The sequence below is a fragment of the Polypterus senegalus genome, chromosome 10, assembly GCF_016835505.1.
Source record: "Polypterus senegalus isolate Bchr_013 chromosome 10, ASM1683550v1, whole genome shotgun sequence".
Taxonomy (NCBI): domain Eukaryota; kingdom Metazoa; phylum Chordata; class Cladistia; order Polypteriformes; family Polypteridae; genus Polypterus; species Polypterus senegalus.
Genome location: NC_053163.1, coordinates 84463732 through 84481290, shown reverse-complemented (window position 1 = coordinate 84481290; position 17559 = coordinate 84463732). Strand labels below are relative to the sequence as shown.

The window sequence follows — 17559 nt, the reverse complement described above, 5'->3', positions numbered from 1 at the left end:
CATTGATAATTACAAATTCAGAGCAAGTGTCAATAAGAGTACATGGATACCAGGAGTGAACAGACCTTATATGCTTTAAGAGTAAGCCAAAATACTTTCTTCACCACCAGTTAAAGAAGTCAGAGATTATCAGAATTTACTGACTGAAGAATATGAGAGTGCTCCTAAAACTTAAGGTGGCAAGCAGTATAGAATTCCCATAAGAAATTGTCAAGACCATGTTGTATACTGTAGTGGGTAGGCAGTACTGGAGCTACCAAAAGTCTGTAGCCATTTAACTGCATAAAGGAGCTAATATATGCAGGTGCTATTTGGGACCACCATCCAGAACACTAGAAAGACCCTTGGATACTCAGAGGACACTCCTAAACTACAGAATTGACTGGACAAAATCCCTTGAAAGAACCATATAATGGGGATTTAAGGGGTGACCAATAGGAGACCCATTGCGTACGCGTCTCTGGATGAGATAGGGCATACTTTTGATTAGTTAGTACAGACACAGTGGAGAGAAAGAAGGTGAGAATTTGTAAGGTATGTAGGGGATTTTTCAGTACTTTTGTCTGTGTGTTTTTTATAGTGGGAAAGTGGCCGAGTTACTTTATAGTCACAGGTTAAAACCTATTTAGGCCCAACGAGGCAGAAAGGGTTTTATTTTTAGATTATGTTGTTACTTTGTCTTACGGCCATTGGTCATCCCTTTGTGCACTGGTTTAAAGATGATAAAATATTTTTAAATAATTTTAGAAAATCTCTTCTACAGATTATGGTGACATAAAAAAGTGCCCATTCATAATTTTTTACTAACAAGGTAGTTCATGTCCATTACTTAAAAGAGAACTAGAAAATATTCATCTTTCACATAAAGACTCTACATATGTGTGGTCGAAGGTTAATAAACTTCAAATTAACAGAACAGGTAATTACCATAAAATGTAAGTCATACACCTGTTTATTTTCCAAACATTGATGTTAATAGTAACATTAAGTATGTGAAACGATAGCAAAAACAATGTGAAACTCTGTGCTTTTGAATAATTGTCTTGAAAATTACAGGAAGGCCACACATTTTTTCATTTCTTCCAAAATGCTTTTTGACTTTAATATTTGGTTTAAAAACAGCAAGAATTTGGTGCAACACTGAAGAAGTTAGAAATCAGTGATGAAGTTTTATAAACTTGCACCTAACAACATGAGTGGTGATGTTCTTTTTGTGAATTTCATGTTCACCTAGAGCACCAACTACTTGTCAGTAGTTACTAAAAAAAGGAGTACTTATAAAAAAAATTCTCCAGGATCAGTCTTATAGCAATTGTGAAGTATTTTATGTGAATACGTGAAAAGAAGTTTGTCAAGAATTTGCTCAATTTATTTTTGTATTGTACTGATCTGAAAAGAAGTGCAGACATGAATGTCCCTTTAAATGATGTAGGCCACTTCGAAAGTGAAAGTAAAAATATATAAATTAATAAATCTTTCCAGAAAACTCTCTCTCTCTCTGCCACTCCCCTTGCACTTCCCTGCTCCTTTAGCTGCTCAGTTGCTACTGTGTTCATACAAAGTTTGCTTGGAACTTGTATTCAAAAGATGTTCACACTAATTAAGTATTTCATTTGAAGAAGGTCATTCAATTAATAATAATCATATAATAAAACAGACTTCCTCCACCCATGGCAAGAACAGGATTTATAGTCACTGGGGGGGAAGGGGGGTGAGGGGCAATATCACATCATTAGTGTTTTAAATCAGCCATTTATTTGAACTTTATTATTTAAAAATGACCTTAAATGTCTACAAGTACACCTGTTCTTAGATAGATGCTACAGAATCTCCTTTAGCAAGCACATTTCTGTTTTTTCAGTGTATTCTTACCTTCTTCTCTTCAACACCATCACTTAGATGCTTAGTCTTGCATTTCCGCTTGCCAGCAGGTTTGTCTGTTTGATCTTTGAGAAGATTTCTTGCGTGTTCCAAATCTCCACACTGAGGACTGGAAGATTCTGATCGAATGCGCAGTGATCCTAGTCGAGTCTGACACCTGTTCCCTGATACATGTACTGGACTGGGACTGGGACACTTGCAGAGCTGTGGCAGATTTCGACGACAAGATCCAGTGGGAGTCTGAAAGTCTGAAAAGGTATACGTATACCAATGCAAGTAATGTACAGTCAATACTTTATTTACAAGCAGTGTTACAAAAGGTCTGCAACAGTGACATTTTTATCTCAGATTGTAAGCTAGACATTAAAATGATGCTGGCATACACAAGCACAAAATAAAAATGTTAGCAAGTTTTTCCAATATTGCAAGCATCCATCCATCCATCCAACCCACTATATCCTAACTACAGGGTCACGGGGGTATGCTGGAGCTAATCCCAGCCAACAGAGGGCGCAAGGCAGAAAACAAACCTCGGGCAGGGCACCGGCCTACCGCAGATATTGTAAGCAAGAAACCCTAATTATCTCTAGATGCAATAAAGCTGTCTGTGTCAGCTGAAACCTGTGTGTAGATTTTATTTCAAATGCTGTACTGTACTGCCTAATTGCTTCAGAAGGCTTAGCACAGAGTTTGAATGTTCTTCCTCATATTTACAACTCTAAGATGTCTGAGCTAGGTTAATTTGTAGCTCTACATTGACCATGTGTGAATGAGTGTAGATGTGTGTGTGTGTGTGTGTGTGTATGTGTGCCCTGTGATTGAACTGAATCCCTTTCACGGTTTCTGTCCTACACCGAATGTTATCAAGGTAAGCCTGATACCCCTGCAACCCTTAAATGGACTACACTGCTAGGTACATTTAACCGTTCAAGTTTTCTGTTTATGAAAATACAAAACACAGTACTTAGAAACTTTAAGGTAGTGCAGCTTAGCTCAGTATTGGTGTTTTACTAAAAAGCACAGGTGATGTGTATGCATAGTGTCAATACAGCCTGGAAGCCACTGTAATAGCAGTAACTAAAGACAAGATCTGCTCTCAAAAGTTTAAATGCCTTTAAAATGAAAACAACAGAAATCTCCATAAGCACTTGAATTTTAGAAAAATGTGTTGAGCATTATAAAACACTTTTTCATTTTGAATATGTATCACTTAAATACTGCTAATAAACTTTCTGCATCTATCATCAACATTACATTAAAGGTATATAGTGTTTGTTTACAAAACATTTCACAAATATGAAATTAGAACTCATGTTATTAGTGAGTGAAACATGTAGTTGACTCTTTCATAGCAAATGCAACTGTAAACAAGGAAATACTAGTCTTTTCCACCCTACCTGTTCTGGCCGATAATCGGGTACAAACAATGCTTTCTTCTGCTTCTTCCTGTACTTCTTGATCTGTAATGTACTCTCCATTCTGGTACTTCCTATTCCTGCGTCTCCTCCTTTTTTTCCTAGGGATCTCCTCTGAGCTCTCATATCCAGCAGTGTCTTCATCGGCATAGAAGCTTTCACTTGTAAGAAGTCTGCCTTTGGCCACTCGAGGGTGCGTTGATATACGCCGAAGGCTAGACGGAGTGGTCCAGGGGTCTTTCAGAGCAGTTGACCTTCTTCCTCTACCTAGTCTAGGTGTATTATTGTCATTTTCACCAGGATGTTCCTTGTTTATCAGTGCTGAAGTCTCCAGAACATTGCTTTCTGCACAATAAAAAAGGAAATAAATGTAAAGTCTATCAAGGTAAAACATGGCACTTTAATATTTAAACTGCTCAAAAAAATTTAAGTAACACGTTGAAAACACATCAGATATCAATGGGGAAAAAAAAAATCATGCTGGATATCTATACTGATATGGACTGGGTAATGTGTTAGGAATGAAAGGATGCCACCTCATTTGATGGAAATGAAAATTATCAACCTACAGAGGGGATGAATTCAAGGACATCCTGAAAATCAAAGTGAAACAATGGTGCGGCAGGTTAGTCCATTTTGCCGAAATTTCACTGCAGCAACTCAAAATCGTACTCAGTAGTTTGCATGACCCCCACATGCTTGTATGCATGCCTGACAACGTCAGGGCATGTTCCCAATAAGACAACAGATGGTGTCTTGGGGGATCTCCTCCGAAATCTGGACCAGGGCATCACTTGCTCCTGGACAGTCTGGGGTGCAACCTGGCAGCGTTGGATGGACAGAAAAATAATGTCCCCGGAGGTGTTCTATTGGATTTATGTCAAGCAAGCGTGGAGGCCGTTCAATGGTATTGATTCCTTCATCCTCCAGGAACTGCCTACATACTCTCACCACATTAGGCCGGGCACTGTCGTGCACCAGGAAAAACCCAGGACCCACTGCACCACCATAGGCTCTGATAATGGGTCCAAGGATTTCTTCCTGATACCTAATTGCAGTCAAAGTGCAGTTGTCTAGCCTGTAGAGGTCTGTGCATCCCTCCATGGATATACCTCTCCAGACAATCACTGACCCACCACCAAACTGGTAATGCTGAACGATTTTACAGGCAGCATAATGTTCTCCACAGCTTCTCCAGACCTTTTCATGTCTGTCACATGTACATAGGGTGAACCTCCTCTCATCTGTGAAAAACACAGAGTGCCAGTGGTGGACCTGCCAATTCTGGTATTCTATAGCAAATGCCAATCTAGCTCCACGGTGCTGGGCAGTAAGCACAGGGCACACTAGAGGACATCGGGCCCTCAGGCCACCCTCTTGAAGTTTGTTTCTGATTGTTTGCTCAGAGACATTCACCACCAGTTACCTGCTGGAGGTAATTTTGTAGGGCTCTGGCAGTGCTCATCCCGTTCCACCTTACCCAAAGGAGCAGATACCGGTCCTGCTGATGGGTTAAGGACCTTCTACAGCCCTGTCCAGTTATCCTAGAGTAACTGCCTCTCTCCTGCAATCTTCTCCATGCCCTTGAGACTGTGCTGGGAGACACATCAAACCTTCTGGCAATGGCACTTATTGATGTACCATCCTGGAGAAGCTGGACTACCTGTGCAACCTCTGTAGGGTCCAGGTATCACCTCATGCTACCAGTAGTGACATTGACCGTAGCCAACTGCAAAACTAGTGAAAAAACAGTCAGAAAAGATTTGGAGTGAAAAATTTCAGGGCTTCCACCTGTTAAACTATTCCTAATTTGGGGATTGTCTCATTGTTGCCCGTCTAGTGCACCAGTTGTTAATTTCATTAACACCAAAGCAGCTGAAACTGATTAACAACCCCTTCTGCTACTTAACTGACCAGATCAGTATTCATTGACTTGATGCTATACTTTAATTAAAAAATGTTCCTTTAATTTTTCTGAGCAGTGAACTTTCCAGAAAATTGTTTTCTGCACAATAAAAAAGGAAATAAATGTAAAGCATGTCAAGGTAAAACATGGCACTTTAATATAGAATTTCCATTATTTAAAGTTCAAAATAAATCTTGCAGCCCTAGCCTAATCAAATGAATCAACCATGAAAGAAACTTAAAAAACAAATGAGCAAAGTAAAATATTGCAATTCCAAACTTTGTCTTCTTTAAACTGTTAAAATGTTCCTTCTGAAATTTCATGTGAACAACAAGAAAAAAATGCAACAAAACCCAGAGAGTCCAGAATCAAACTTAGGACCCAGAACTAGTAAGATAAAGAGTGTTATCCATGCTTCCATTAGTAATTATTAAATAACTTACAAAAAACAACTATATCAAAAGTAAACATTAAAATATGTAAAATATAAAATGCTTGCATCAAGGTGATGGATATGAAAGGACTAAGGATTTATACAAATAAAAATTACACAGAGAATGTCTAAAGCTGTTGGCAAATTACACAACTTCTAGACGGTGGGTATGTCAAATATGACAATTGCAACTGCTGTACCCATCAACCGAGGATGTAAGATTACATGACTAGATATCACAGGGAATGACAAATTACACAACACATTGAAGACTTTTCAGCACAGTTTCACAGTTTCAAAATATCATAAGCTTGCCCCTTTTTTTGACAGTCATTAACTTGCTTCCTGACAAAGCCGGTTCTATACAAATGCTTTACAGGTATGGCGAGTTGAGTCAGAATCTTAGTAATTTTTTTTTTCTTTTTTCTATTCTGTCATGGTGCATAAAACATGACACATCAGACAGATGAGCCTCGCTTCTGTTTGCAAGGTCCAAAACCGCCCACATTAATCATTCATCGTAGGTTCACCTATCAAGGATCTCACCTGGCACCGAGAGCAGCGTTATCCCCCTGTAGTTGCCGCAATCCAGGCAATCACCCTTCCCTTTCAGGATAGGGACGACAAGTCCTTTTTTCCCAGTCAGTTGGGATGACTCCAGTCTCCCAAATGGAAGCAAAGATTGCTTGCAATGCCAGTAGAAAAGCCTTACCACCAGCCTGGAGAAGTTCACCCTAGATACCACAGATACCTGCAGCCTTCCCTTCCCTCAGCTGGGTCACCACCTATGCAACCTCAGTGAGATTGGGTGGTTCACAGCTAATTGGAGAATCAGCCTCAAGAACTGTGGACCCAGAAATTTCCAGTATCCTAGCAGGAGGATTAGCTTTGAAGAGCTGCTCAAAGTAGCCAGCCCAGCGGGTCACAACTGCAGTTTCATCTGTAAGAACCATTCCATCAGCCACCCTGACTGCAACTCTCCGAGAAACAGATTCAGATATGCTTAATGCTTTGAATCCTCTATGGGTCACCAGACCACAGATAGTGTGTCACTTGCTCACAGATTCCTCTAACAAACACCACCTTACTTGCCCTCAGAGCCCTCATAGCCATCCTTCTCAGTTCCCAGTACAGACCAGAGTTGCCATCAAACTGTACACTGTGACTCCTCTTGAAGTTATCCATGAAATAATAAACATGTCCTAGCTATGACGTTGAACTGCATCTGACCCGGCAAGCACTCCTTCAACTTGCAGGGAAATCATGGGGCTTGGTGACAGGATTGGCAATCCAGCTACCATAAAAAAAACTTCACACAGCTGTGAGATGACAGAAAGGACTCCTTTTTGCTCTCCGCGGGAGTAGCTCTGCTGCAGCCACCCACAGGAAGGCTGCTCGCATCATGAAGGGGATGGGGGAAAGCCCTTGGGAGCCCCATCCCCAGAAGAGGCGAAACCATCGGAAAGCCTTTGGGGTCAGGCCTGTTGGGGATCAGAACTGGTGTGGGTCTGAGGCGTCACCCGTTACACAGCAGCACTCAGGTCCCAATTTGAGGTGGCTCATCCGGGTAGGTGCATGGAACATATATGGTTTCAAGTCACTTTAATTCTGTGTGTATGGCATCCTACACTGTTGCATGCTTCAAAATATACAATAAATCCTTATTTAAATGAGCACAGTATTTTTCTATTTTTGTCTATGAAATTAAATGAAAACTGGAAAATACTAAACAGTAGTTTTTAAGTTCTGCAAGTCAGATAAAAGCACACAGACACAAACATGAAAACTGAAACAGGTTGCAGAAGATTAGTTAAATCAGCATTATTCCCACAAAATACTAATGTCTATGGAAACATCTGCAGTGTTAATATAAAGAGGTGTATGTCAGCATTAAAAGAAAATGGAGAAAATCATTTTCTCCTTACAGGATATGTAAACAGACCCCTTGACATGAAAATTTTGGTGCTTCATTAGAAGGGCAAATATATGTAATTTGTCACATTTGAAAAGGTTCTGTGAATACACAAATAATGAACAGGTATTTTGATGGATACTGTAACATAATAATTGAAGGATTTTTTGAAAGCAGCAATCAGATATAGTTACTGATTTTAACAACCCAACCAACTGGTCTTGACAGAAAGTGATCTGCTGTAACTTCAAGTAGGCAAAGGTTACACAATGTTTAGGTCAAACCTTAAACAAAACAAAACTCTTTTACAGTATTTTAGTCTCCAAAGCTATTTTCACTTTTTATTGTCTCAGATTCCAAACTTGCAATATATTAAAGTATGACCTTTTCCAGCTGATTTACAAACAAGACACAAAACAAAATAACCATACTGAAAACCTTTTAACAATCTGCTCAAATGATAAAATTTGGCAAATTTAGCTCCATTACATAGTGCAAAATTAATAATCTCAAAAGACTACTTGTCTAATAGCTGTGGTTCACCCAAGTAGAGAACAGGTTGACAAATTGTTGACATTTTAGTTTTTTTAATTTAAATTGTTAATGGTTTATAATTTTCTTTCTTGTTTGAGGATGCACTGTGAATAAGTTTCAAATTTTAAAAATCCTAGTCAGATTGATCAAGAGTTGTTAAAATCTCTAAAATGATGTGAAAAAATTTGGAAAATGTATGGAGTACATAACATTCAGGTGCTTCCAGAGACTTTGGAAACTGTTCTGGAGTGCTAAAGCATTTTTTTGCATCAAAGAAACAGACATTATATTTTGGTTTATAAATATAATATCCAAAAAACTGTGAGAATAGGATATAACTACATACAGTATATTAGTAAAGGGCATAAAATCTGTTTTTCAGATAGGTTTGTTGTGGCTAAAACAGCTTTCATAGACAAAAGATTCCAACTTAAGTGATGTCAAAATTACATTTTTTTACTTCTGTTAGCTGTTTGCTGTAGATGGTTTAAGTCCAGCTATAGCTCATATTTCTTAAAAATAAACTTTTTTGAAAGAATTACCCATTTTTACAGTTAATCTCTAAGTTGAAGGCTCAAGCTAAAATTGTTACCTGCAAAAAAGCAATAATGGATAGCAGGGTCCTCAAGGAGTTGTTCCAATAAATTTTAGAGTCAAAGAAATACTGAATCATTATAATCTGTCGATAATACAGGCACAAGGAAGTTTTTAGGAGTTAACATACTGCAGATACTGAGGACATGTTTATGCACTCCATGCATAACAGCTTGTAGAGCTTTTTCCTTTTTCCACGTATTTCTAAGTAAGTTCAGTCTTCAGTGATTTTTTCTTTATTTACTTGCATTTTTTGCTTTTGTGGTTACGAAGATCGTTTAACTGAACTGGTATGACTGCAAACAGCAGGACAGTTAAGTTAGTATTGCAAAGGTTCATTCAAGTTCCTGCCACTGCTTGTACAGGGACTGTAAAGCACAACTCTGCTGGCATTTCATTTACATGTACTTGGCATCTGTTTAGGCAACATAAGCAGCTATCATACAGTATGTCTAAAAAAGTAAATATACAAAATATACAAGCTAAAATAACCTCTCTGAAGCTAAATTCAAACGTTGAACTAACTCATATTTGAGGCTGTACAGTATCTTTCTGTTTTAAGATGACAGACAAGTGAGAAAATTTGCCAATACTTTTCAAAGAGTTTTTTAAATAAAAAAAAAAAATCAGTGTAGTATGTTCTAGATATCTGAAAACAAATTGAGCTTTCCTGACAAAGTGTACCAAATTTAAATAAAATCAGTTTACTGGGAAACAAGTTATTTCAAGTTGACACACAAATTCACAAGACAACAATAGAGAACTGAATACTTTTTAAAGACACTGTAAAGCTGCATTAAATATTTTTAGCATACAAACAATTTTTTCTTTCCTCCGATACAGAAATTTTCTGCAATGCCTACTCTACCTCTCAACTGGTTTACTGAAACTCACTTTTACTGGCTTCCCTGTTCAATGTATGACTGCAACAGAAAGTAAAATGCTAGACTGAAAAAGTTTCATACAAACCAAAAGCAATGACCACATATTGTACCATCAGGGTCGACTCCAGTGCCTAACTGAATTCTGTTCACAACTGTCTTTCTCACTCTCTTAGACTTACCAACGTGCCAGAGAACTAAGATGCTCTGACATCAGCTTTTTCACACTTTCAAAAACTGGTTTTGTACCTGAACAGCATAATGATATGTCCTAGCTGCGGTGGGCTGGTGCCCTGCCAGGGGTTTGTTTCCTGCCTTGTGCCTTGTGTTGGTTGGGATTGGCTCCAGCAGACCCCCTTGACGCTGCGTTAGGATATACTGGGTTGGATAATGGATGGATAATGTTCTAGACTTTACTCCTTAAGAAATAGAAGCTGATATTTTTGCTTTTATGTTACGCATGTTTTCCACATTAGCTACAAAACCTGCAAGGGATGCATGTTTATGGAGCAGACTTAAGACTTTCATAAGCAGAGCAGACAAACCATATAGTTAGTGATATTTTAAATTTACTCTGGCACCAAAACTGTCCAATTTTAGTTTTGTTGAGAAACGTGGTCACCCACATATTCTAAAATACATTACACTATGTTTCTTTATTTCAAAAAGAAGAGAGTATTCTCAACAAAAAAAAGATGTTTAAGGAAAGATCTGTTTAATTTTTAACAGTGTACAAAATAATGCAGAAATGATTTTTAATAGACTGCAAATCCAATAATAGTATGTTTGATAGCCTAAACAAAAACAATCCTGACTGCTTTTTCTCCAACAGATCAGTCCAATGCAATAAAAAGAAATGACAAAATTTAAGAAGGAAGAAGATGTTGCTTAAGAAGTTTCTAGTGAATTGTCTGAATGGCGTAGCTAGCATATATATAGCGTAAAACACAGATTCATTGTTAAACTTGAATAGAGAAACAGATAAAAATGTCTGAACAGCAAACTCAAATAACATTTGCATGAGGTTATTTTACTTTACTTCAATGACATAAAAAAAAAATAACTAATTTTCCCTGCCGCTTACCTTCTTCCTTCTTTGAGACTCCATTAGTCTTTGGTATGATTCCTCGTCTCCTCCGCTTTCTCCTCTTGTCTTCAGGTGGTTGACATACAGGTTGCTTGTTCTTGGCCTCCTTAACTGCAGATACTCGCCTTTTCCTTCGCTGTAGGTAAAAAATATAATTAATCATGTCTTTTTTGTTGGGAAAAGCAAAAACAAAATAAAACAAATTTCTCAAACTGGAGCCATTATCCATAATTCTCACTCAAAATGTGTTAGCTAAACATGCCTAATAACTATGGTCCACCTAAATTTATTATTACAGCTAAAAAAGAACAAAGTGCATGTCAATAATGACTTCCCTTCTATTGCAGTACAGACCACAGTTGTTAAAAAATGCATTCAAATGATTCCTATGGTAAGTGTATAAAAGTAATGAAACCTGGTGTAGGGGAGTATAAGTGTGTGCATGAGTGGGTGTATTCTCTGATGGAATGGTCTCCCAGCCAGAGTGCATTTCTGCCTTTGCTCCTAATGCTGCTCACGGCTACATCATACTGGAAATAAGAGCATGTTTAGAAGACTGATGCACGGAAATATTGCAATTAAATCAAACTTTGCTTGTTTCAGAAGATCTAATTTTACAAAACGTCTTGAATTAACCTAAGAAAGACATCAATCAGTTACAGTTAGTACAGAATGCAACAGCAAGAATATTACCTAAAAAAGAAAATCTAAACATGTTTTAGCATCGTTACCCATGTTGTTTAGAATTGACTGCAGGTCTGACATTGTGGTCTGCAACACAGGAGCATTGCAGGGGACTGTACTTTCTCCAGTCCTGTTCAGCCTATATACATTGAACTTCCAATACAACTTAAGAGTCCTGCTACGTGCAAAAGTTGCTGACGACACTGCTATCGTGGGCTGCATAAGGAGTGGGCAGGAGGACGAGTATAGGAACATAATCAAGGACTTTGTTAAATGGTGCGACTCAAACCACCTACAACTGAACATCAGCAAAACCAAGGAGCTGGTGGTGGATTTTAGGAGGTCTAGGCCCTTTACGGACCCCGTGATCATCAGATGTGACTGTGTACAGAGGGTACAGACCAACAAACACCTGGGAGTGCAGCTGGATGATAAATTGGACTGGACTGCCAATACTGATACTCTGTGCAAAAGAAGACAGAGCCGACTATACTTCATTAGAAGGCTGACATCCTTCAACATCTGCAATAAGATGCTACAGATGTTCAGGCGGTTGCGGCGAGTGCCATCTTCCAGGCGGTGGTATGCTTGGGAGGCAGCATAAAGAAGAGGGATGCCTCACGCCTGGACAAACTGGCGAAGAAGGCAGGCTCTATTTTAGGCATGGAGCTGGACAGTTTGACATCCGTGGCAGAGCAATGGGCGCTGAGCAGGCTCCTGTCAATCATGAAGATTCCACTGCATCCACTGAACAGTATCATCTCCAGACAGAGGAGCAGCTTCAGAGACAGACTGCTGTCACTGTCCTGCTCCACTAACAGACTGAGGAGATCATTCCTCCCCCGTACTATACGACTCCTCATTCCACCCAAGGGGGTAAACGTTAACATTATACAAAGTTATTGTCTGTTATACCTGTATTTTTATCACTCTTTAATTTAATATATATATACATGTATACTTTTATCATCAGTATGCTGCTGCTGCTGGAGTATGTGAATTTCCCCTTGGGATTAATAAACTATCTATCTATCTATCTAAAATACTACCAGTGGTTTACAAAGCCTTAAATAATCTCACCCTGTCCTTTATTTTGGAATGTCTGTTCCCTTTCACTCCAAGTCGTAACCTCAGATCTTCAAATGAAGGTCTGCTTATAATTTCAAGCTGAAAAGAAGTGGTGAGGCAGCCCTTTTCTGTTATACACCTAAAGTTTTGAGTAAGTTACCAATAGAAATTCACCAGGCTAATACTGTAGAACAATTTAAAAAACTGCTAAAAACCAATTATTTTAAAATGGCTTTTTGTAGCTATATTTTAGTTGTACCCCTATTAGCCTATGGGTATATTCGCACTACGCACGTTTAATCCATACCGTGCCCAAGCACAATTGTCCCCCCCTCCCTACCTCCCCACTGTGCTTTAAAGTTCTGGGTCCAGGTATGCTTTCGGCATCACCATGCAACTTTGTGTAAAGCCTAAACAAGATCCGAACAGAGCAAAAGCATGCATGTCAAAAATGATTTTCCTTGTTTTGTGGAGCCATGTAGGAAAACACTCTGCCCCCTTAGAGACGCACTGAGTGTGCAGCACAGCACTCAGCTGTTAATCGTGCTGTACATACAAGAAGATTTTTATAAAGACAAATGGTGTTAAGAGAAGAATTTGCAGATTTTCTTGCCAACTACAAATGGTATTGAATGAAATGATGTTACATCATTGATGTCATGTTTGTGTTTCATGCTCGGGCACATTTAGCGATCACACTGCTCCCGAATCCTTTTGAGCCCACCTATTCCATGCGGGCCAGGCCATGGTACAGTTAGATCATCACAGAGTGATCATACTAGTCAAACAAACTATACTTTGGTTGTTGTATGTGGTCAAAAATACTTGAGCACGTAACAAATTGCTAGTGTGAGTACACCCTATATGGGCATTGAATTATCACTTCCTCTGGGTTCCACAATTCCATACTAATCTGTACTATTCTCTGCTGTCTTTTCCAGTTCTGCTGTGGTGGCGATCTGCACCTCCACCACTTGATCAATGCACTATGCTGCCCCCTGCGTTTATGGATTGAATAGCAGGTGTCCCAGATGTCCACATGACCATCATCATCAAATTCTTCCATTTGAAGTCTGAAAATCATGAGGACTGATTTAGAACATCTATGCTTGGTAGAATGCCCAGTGGGGGTGGGAGGGTAGTCTTTTGGCCTTAGAATCCCTGCAGATTTTGTTTTTTTTTTTTTTTTTGGTTTTTCTGTTCTCCTGGCCATCCAACCTTACCCTTTTCATTGATATATCCCTTGTAATAATATTGCCTAATCTTGTTTATGTTTTATATTAACTTCGTTTTTATTTCATTGTGTAAAGTACTTTGGGCTATATTGTTTGTATGAAAATGTGCTAGATAAATAAATGTAATTGTTGCTGTTGTTGAGAGATTTTCTCTTGCTATAAAACTAGTACAAAGTGACAATGAATCGCTATATTGCAAGTTCTATTATCATAAAATCAATTAAAAAAAGAAAACAAAGTTATAATTTCTCATTAGTAAGATGCCTTTACTTAAACCCAACAAAAATAAAGAGTACAGAAACAACAGAGAAATTCATTGTGACATGAGCTGTTTGGTCAAATTTTATTTACTAGTTACGATTAATGATAATATTACACTGGATTCCTATCAAATACTAAAGGTTTAAGTCATTCCTAAAATAATAAAGTATTATAATAATAATAATTATTATTAATAGTAACTATATCCTGAAACATATCCACCAAGAATAATCTATATGTCATTACATGGACAGTGGGATACTGATCACCACAACATAGCCTGAAAAAAAACAGAAATTACACAATTTGCAAAGATTTAGAGAAAAGATTTACTAACAATCAATTTTCTTTTAAAACAACTTTTTCACACAAATTATGCTATCAGTCTTTATTAATTTAAACATATTATTCCCATTTTATTTGTTCTAAATGTGTTTTGAAATATTTCATCTTTACTACAGTTTTTCTCCTCCTCAGCACTGAAAAACACAGGAGTGACTATATAAAAAAAAGTAAAATTTTTTGGCACTACCCATTCACACTATCTCTAATGATCAGTGAATGATTAAATTAATTTATTTTGCATTACTCTGGCTTGAAACTAGCATTGTTACTAGTAAATGAGGACCTCCATGAAGACCAAAACCCTTCACTCCGTACTGTCTGTACTGTGGTTTCGCTAAACTGTTGACACAAAGTTGAAAAGTCTTTGTATGCTGTAGTTTTAATAGTACCCTACACTGGAACCATGAGGGCATAGCACAGACCCTGTAAAACAGCCCTACACATTATCCCTTCTCCACAAAAGTTTACAGTAGGCACTGTGTAGTGTGGAAGCTATCATTCTCCTGGTATCCAACAAACCCAGATTTGTCCAACATACTGCAAGATAGTAAAGATGGATTTATCACTTCAGAGAACGTTTCCATTGCTCCACAGTTCAATGGCATTATGCTTTATACTACTTCAGCTGATGCTTGGTATTGTACATAGTGATCTTGTTCTTGGGTGCAACTAATCAGCCTAGCAAAATCTATGTCATCAAGCTCCTGACACTCGGCTCTTGTGCTGGTGTTGTTTCTAGAGGCGATTTGGAACTCTATTATGAGTGATGCAACAGAGAAATGGCGATTTTAGCAATATGTGCTTTAGCACTAGGCAGCCCATCTCTGTGAGTTTACGTGGTCTACCACTTTATGGCTGAGCTGCTGTTGCTGCTAGACACATCCACTTCACAATAATAGCACTTACAGTTGGGCATATCTAGCAGAACAGAAACTTCATATACTGCTATGACAATGTCACATTTAAAGTCACTGAGCTCTTCAATACACCCCATTCTACTGCTAATGTTTGTCAATGGAGTTTGCAAGGCTATGTGCTTGGTTTTATATAACTGTTAACAATGGGTATGATTAAAACATCCATATCCAATAATTGGTAGGGATGTCTACATACATTTGACCATATTGTGTATGAGGACAAATCGAGATTGGGAAAATGGTGTTAAAACATCATATCATCATAATAAAATAGATTAAAAAGAAAATATGAAAGTACCAATCACATATAAATAAAAATCTGAAGCTGACTGGAAACAAATCCAGTTCAAAATATTAGTGATGCCAATTTGTAATGCAGGCAATTTGAGAGACATTTACGACCAAAAGTTTTTTATTTTTGAGATGACAGGATAAAACAAGTCTAGGGAGAAGACACTTGCATGTATTACCTGCTGTGGTGCCCAGAAGGTAAAACCACTTTTCTTCAAGTTGAGTAATCTTGCCCACATCTTAGGACATTCAACTGAGATGCATTTTTGAACTAAAGCTATATTCTAAGAAAAAGCTATAACATGAAACTAACCCAATGTTCAGCAAATAAGAACAGAAAGGGAGATTTTGGCAACTATTGCCAGATTGCCCACCTAAAGTAAGACAATGATTAGCAAAGTATTTCTACTTCTTAAGGCTTACGAATATTTATGTTAATATTTAAGAAATATGACAGACTACACTTGCATTTTTTGATTTGCAAAGAGGTTGTTGAATCCCAAAAATGCTCATTATGAACGTGGATAATAACAGGGAATCAAATAAAAGTGTACTGGTATTGTTGCATCTGTTACAACAGACACGTTAAATCAAAGTTTTGATTACATCTAAAAACAAGGTAAACAACAGATCAGTAAGTTAATGAGCAAAGAGAATTATGGGGAAAAGCTAGCTATCAGGGGAGTGTTTATTTACTTGTGAAAACACTGTACAACTTAAGAATAAGCACAAATAAATACTGGTATAATAAAAAATAAGAGTGTCTTGATTTTTTTTTAAATCAGCCAATACTCTGTAAGGCCATCCTTAAAGAACCCCTCAAGTCATCCCAGTATTTGTGGGTACCACTCAATAACAGTTGTTAAACTGCTGCTTTTAAACTTTAATTTGGCTCAGCAAGGGGATATTTAACAAATACATGGAATGACTGAGGTTCCTCAAAGGGAGTTTGGGACCTAAAACTACATTTTTTTTTAGCAATCTCATGAGTAATGATCAAGTTTTTGGAAAACACAAGAAATTCTTTCTACTTTTTATTGTACCAATGTTTACTTGTGTTTATTATAATGTTTTAACTCATAAAAACACACAGACCAAATAACTACCTATAAAATAAAATCATAGATGCTCTATTCAGCAGCTTAACTGACTCTCTAATTTTACCTAAAAGCAAATCCTACAGTGAAATTTTTAGTCTTTGTGATTTGTATTTCAAAGGACAGAAACTCAAGCTTAATTATTGAGGTGGCACAGCGTATGTCTGAAAAAACTCAGGAAAACGTTTAAACTTCAAAAACAGAGCAACAAGGTTTGGTGTTTAAACTCGAGACTCTGAATTTGAATGGTGGTGCTAACCACTGCAGTACTATGGTGCCCCTAGATTTAATGTAATTTAATAATGTGAACAATATTAACCTGTATTATTAGATATATCTTTATTTACTGAACAGTGGGTTACATAAAAAGCAGACAATCACAACCCTAAAATTAAGCTTGCAATGAACAAACAGATCTCACCTGTCATGAATTCATACACAAAGCCTTATGTTTCTTTTGAACAATTACAAATGTAATAACTAGAAGTCAAGAAGCACTATATTTCTACTCTCTATATATAAAATCCTAAGCCTAAAAGTGCAACGATTTTATGTGACGTTTAAATGTCATGTTTTTTGTCACACTTTAAATCAAGCTTACTTTTCAGGATTTGTCAAACTTTAATGTGATGTTGTTAGATTTTCAGATTCTTATTTCGTTTTTAAATTATAAACTAAAATTATAAACTAAAAAATATTAAGACAAGACTCAGATTTAACCTGGGGCCAGAAATAAAAGTCAAAGAGTAGGAAAGCTGCTGTACAGGCTTTTAAATGTTCAAAGCTCTGTGCGAGATGCAGATTGCGCACCACGGCAACAGCAATCCAGCAGCTGATCAAGCAAAGAGGGAGTAAAGTATGCCATATTTGATTTGAAAAAAAAAAATGTACCAACATTAAAGTGCACACGCCACATCAGTGGCACAGGTTCGTAATCAAAACATTATTAATTTTTGGTTTTAACCTTTCACTTGAGTCACAAGGCCACTGAGGATTTATCATAAAATGCAATATAAAA

The 17559-nt window shown here is 37.5% G+C and overlaps 1 protein-coding gene across 3 annotated transcripts in view; it reads right to left on the bottom strand.

Annotated features, from left to right (window-relative positions):
• Positions 1-17559, bottom strand: part of bcorl1 (BCL6 corepressor-like 1) — a 152391-nt gene that overhangs the window by 23120 nt on the left and 111712 nt on the right. For all 3 annotated transcript variants that reach the window (XM_039766045.1, XM_039766047.1, XM_039766046.1), the window contains 3 exons: positions 10641-10779; positions 3279-3641; positions 1873-2129 (listed from right to left, as the gene is read on the bottom strand). In XM_039766045.1, the coding sequence (XP_039621979.1) occupies positions 1873-2129; positions 3279-3641; positions 10641-10779 (759 nt within the window). The remainder of the gene's footprint in view (positions 1-1872; positions 2130-3278; positions 3642-10640; positions 10780-17559) is intronic.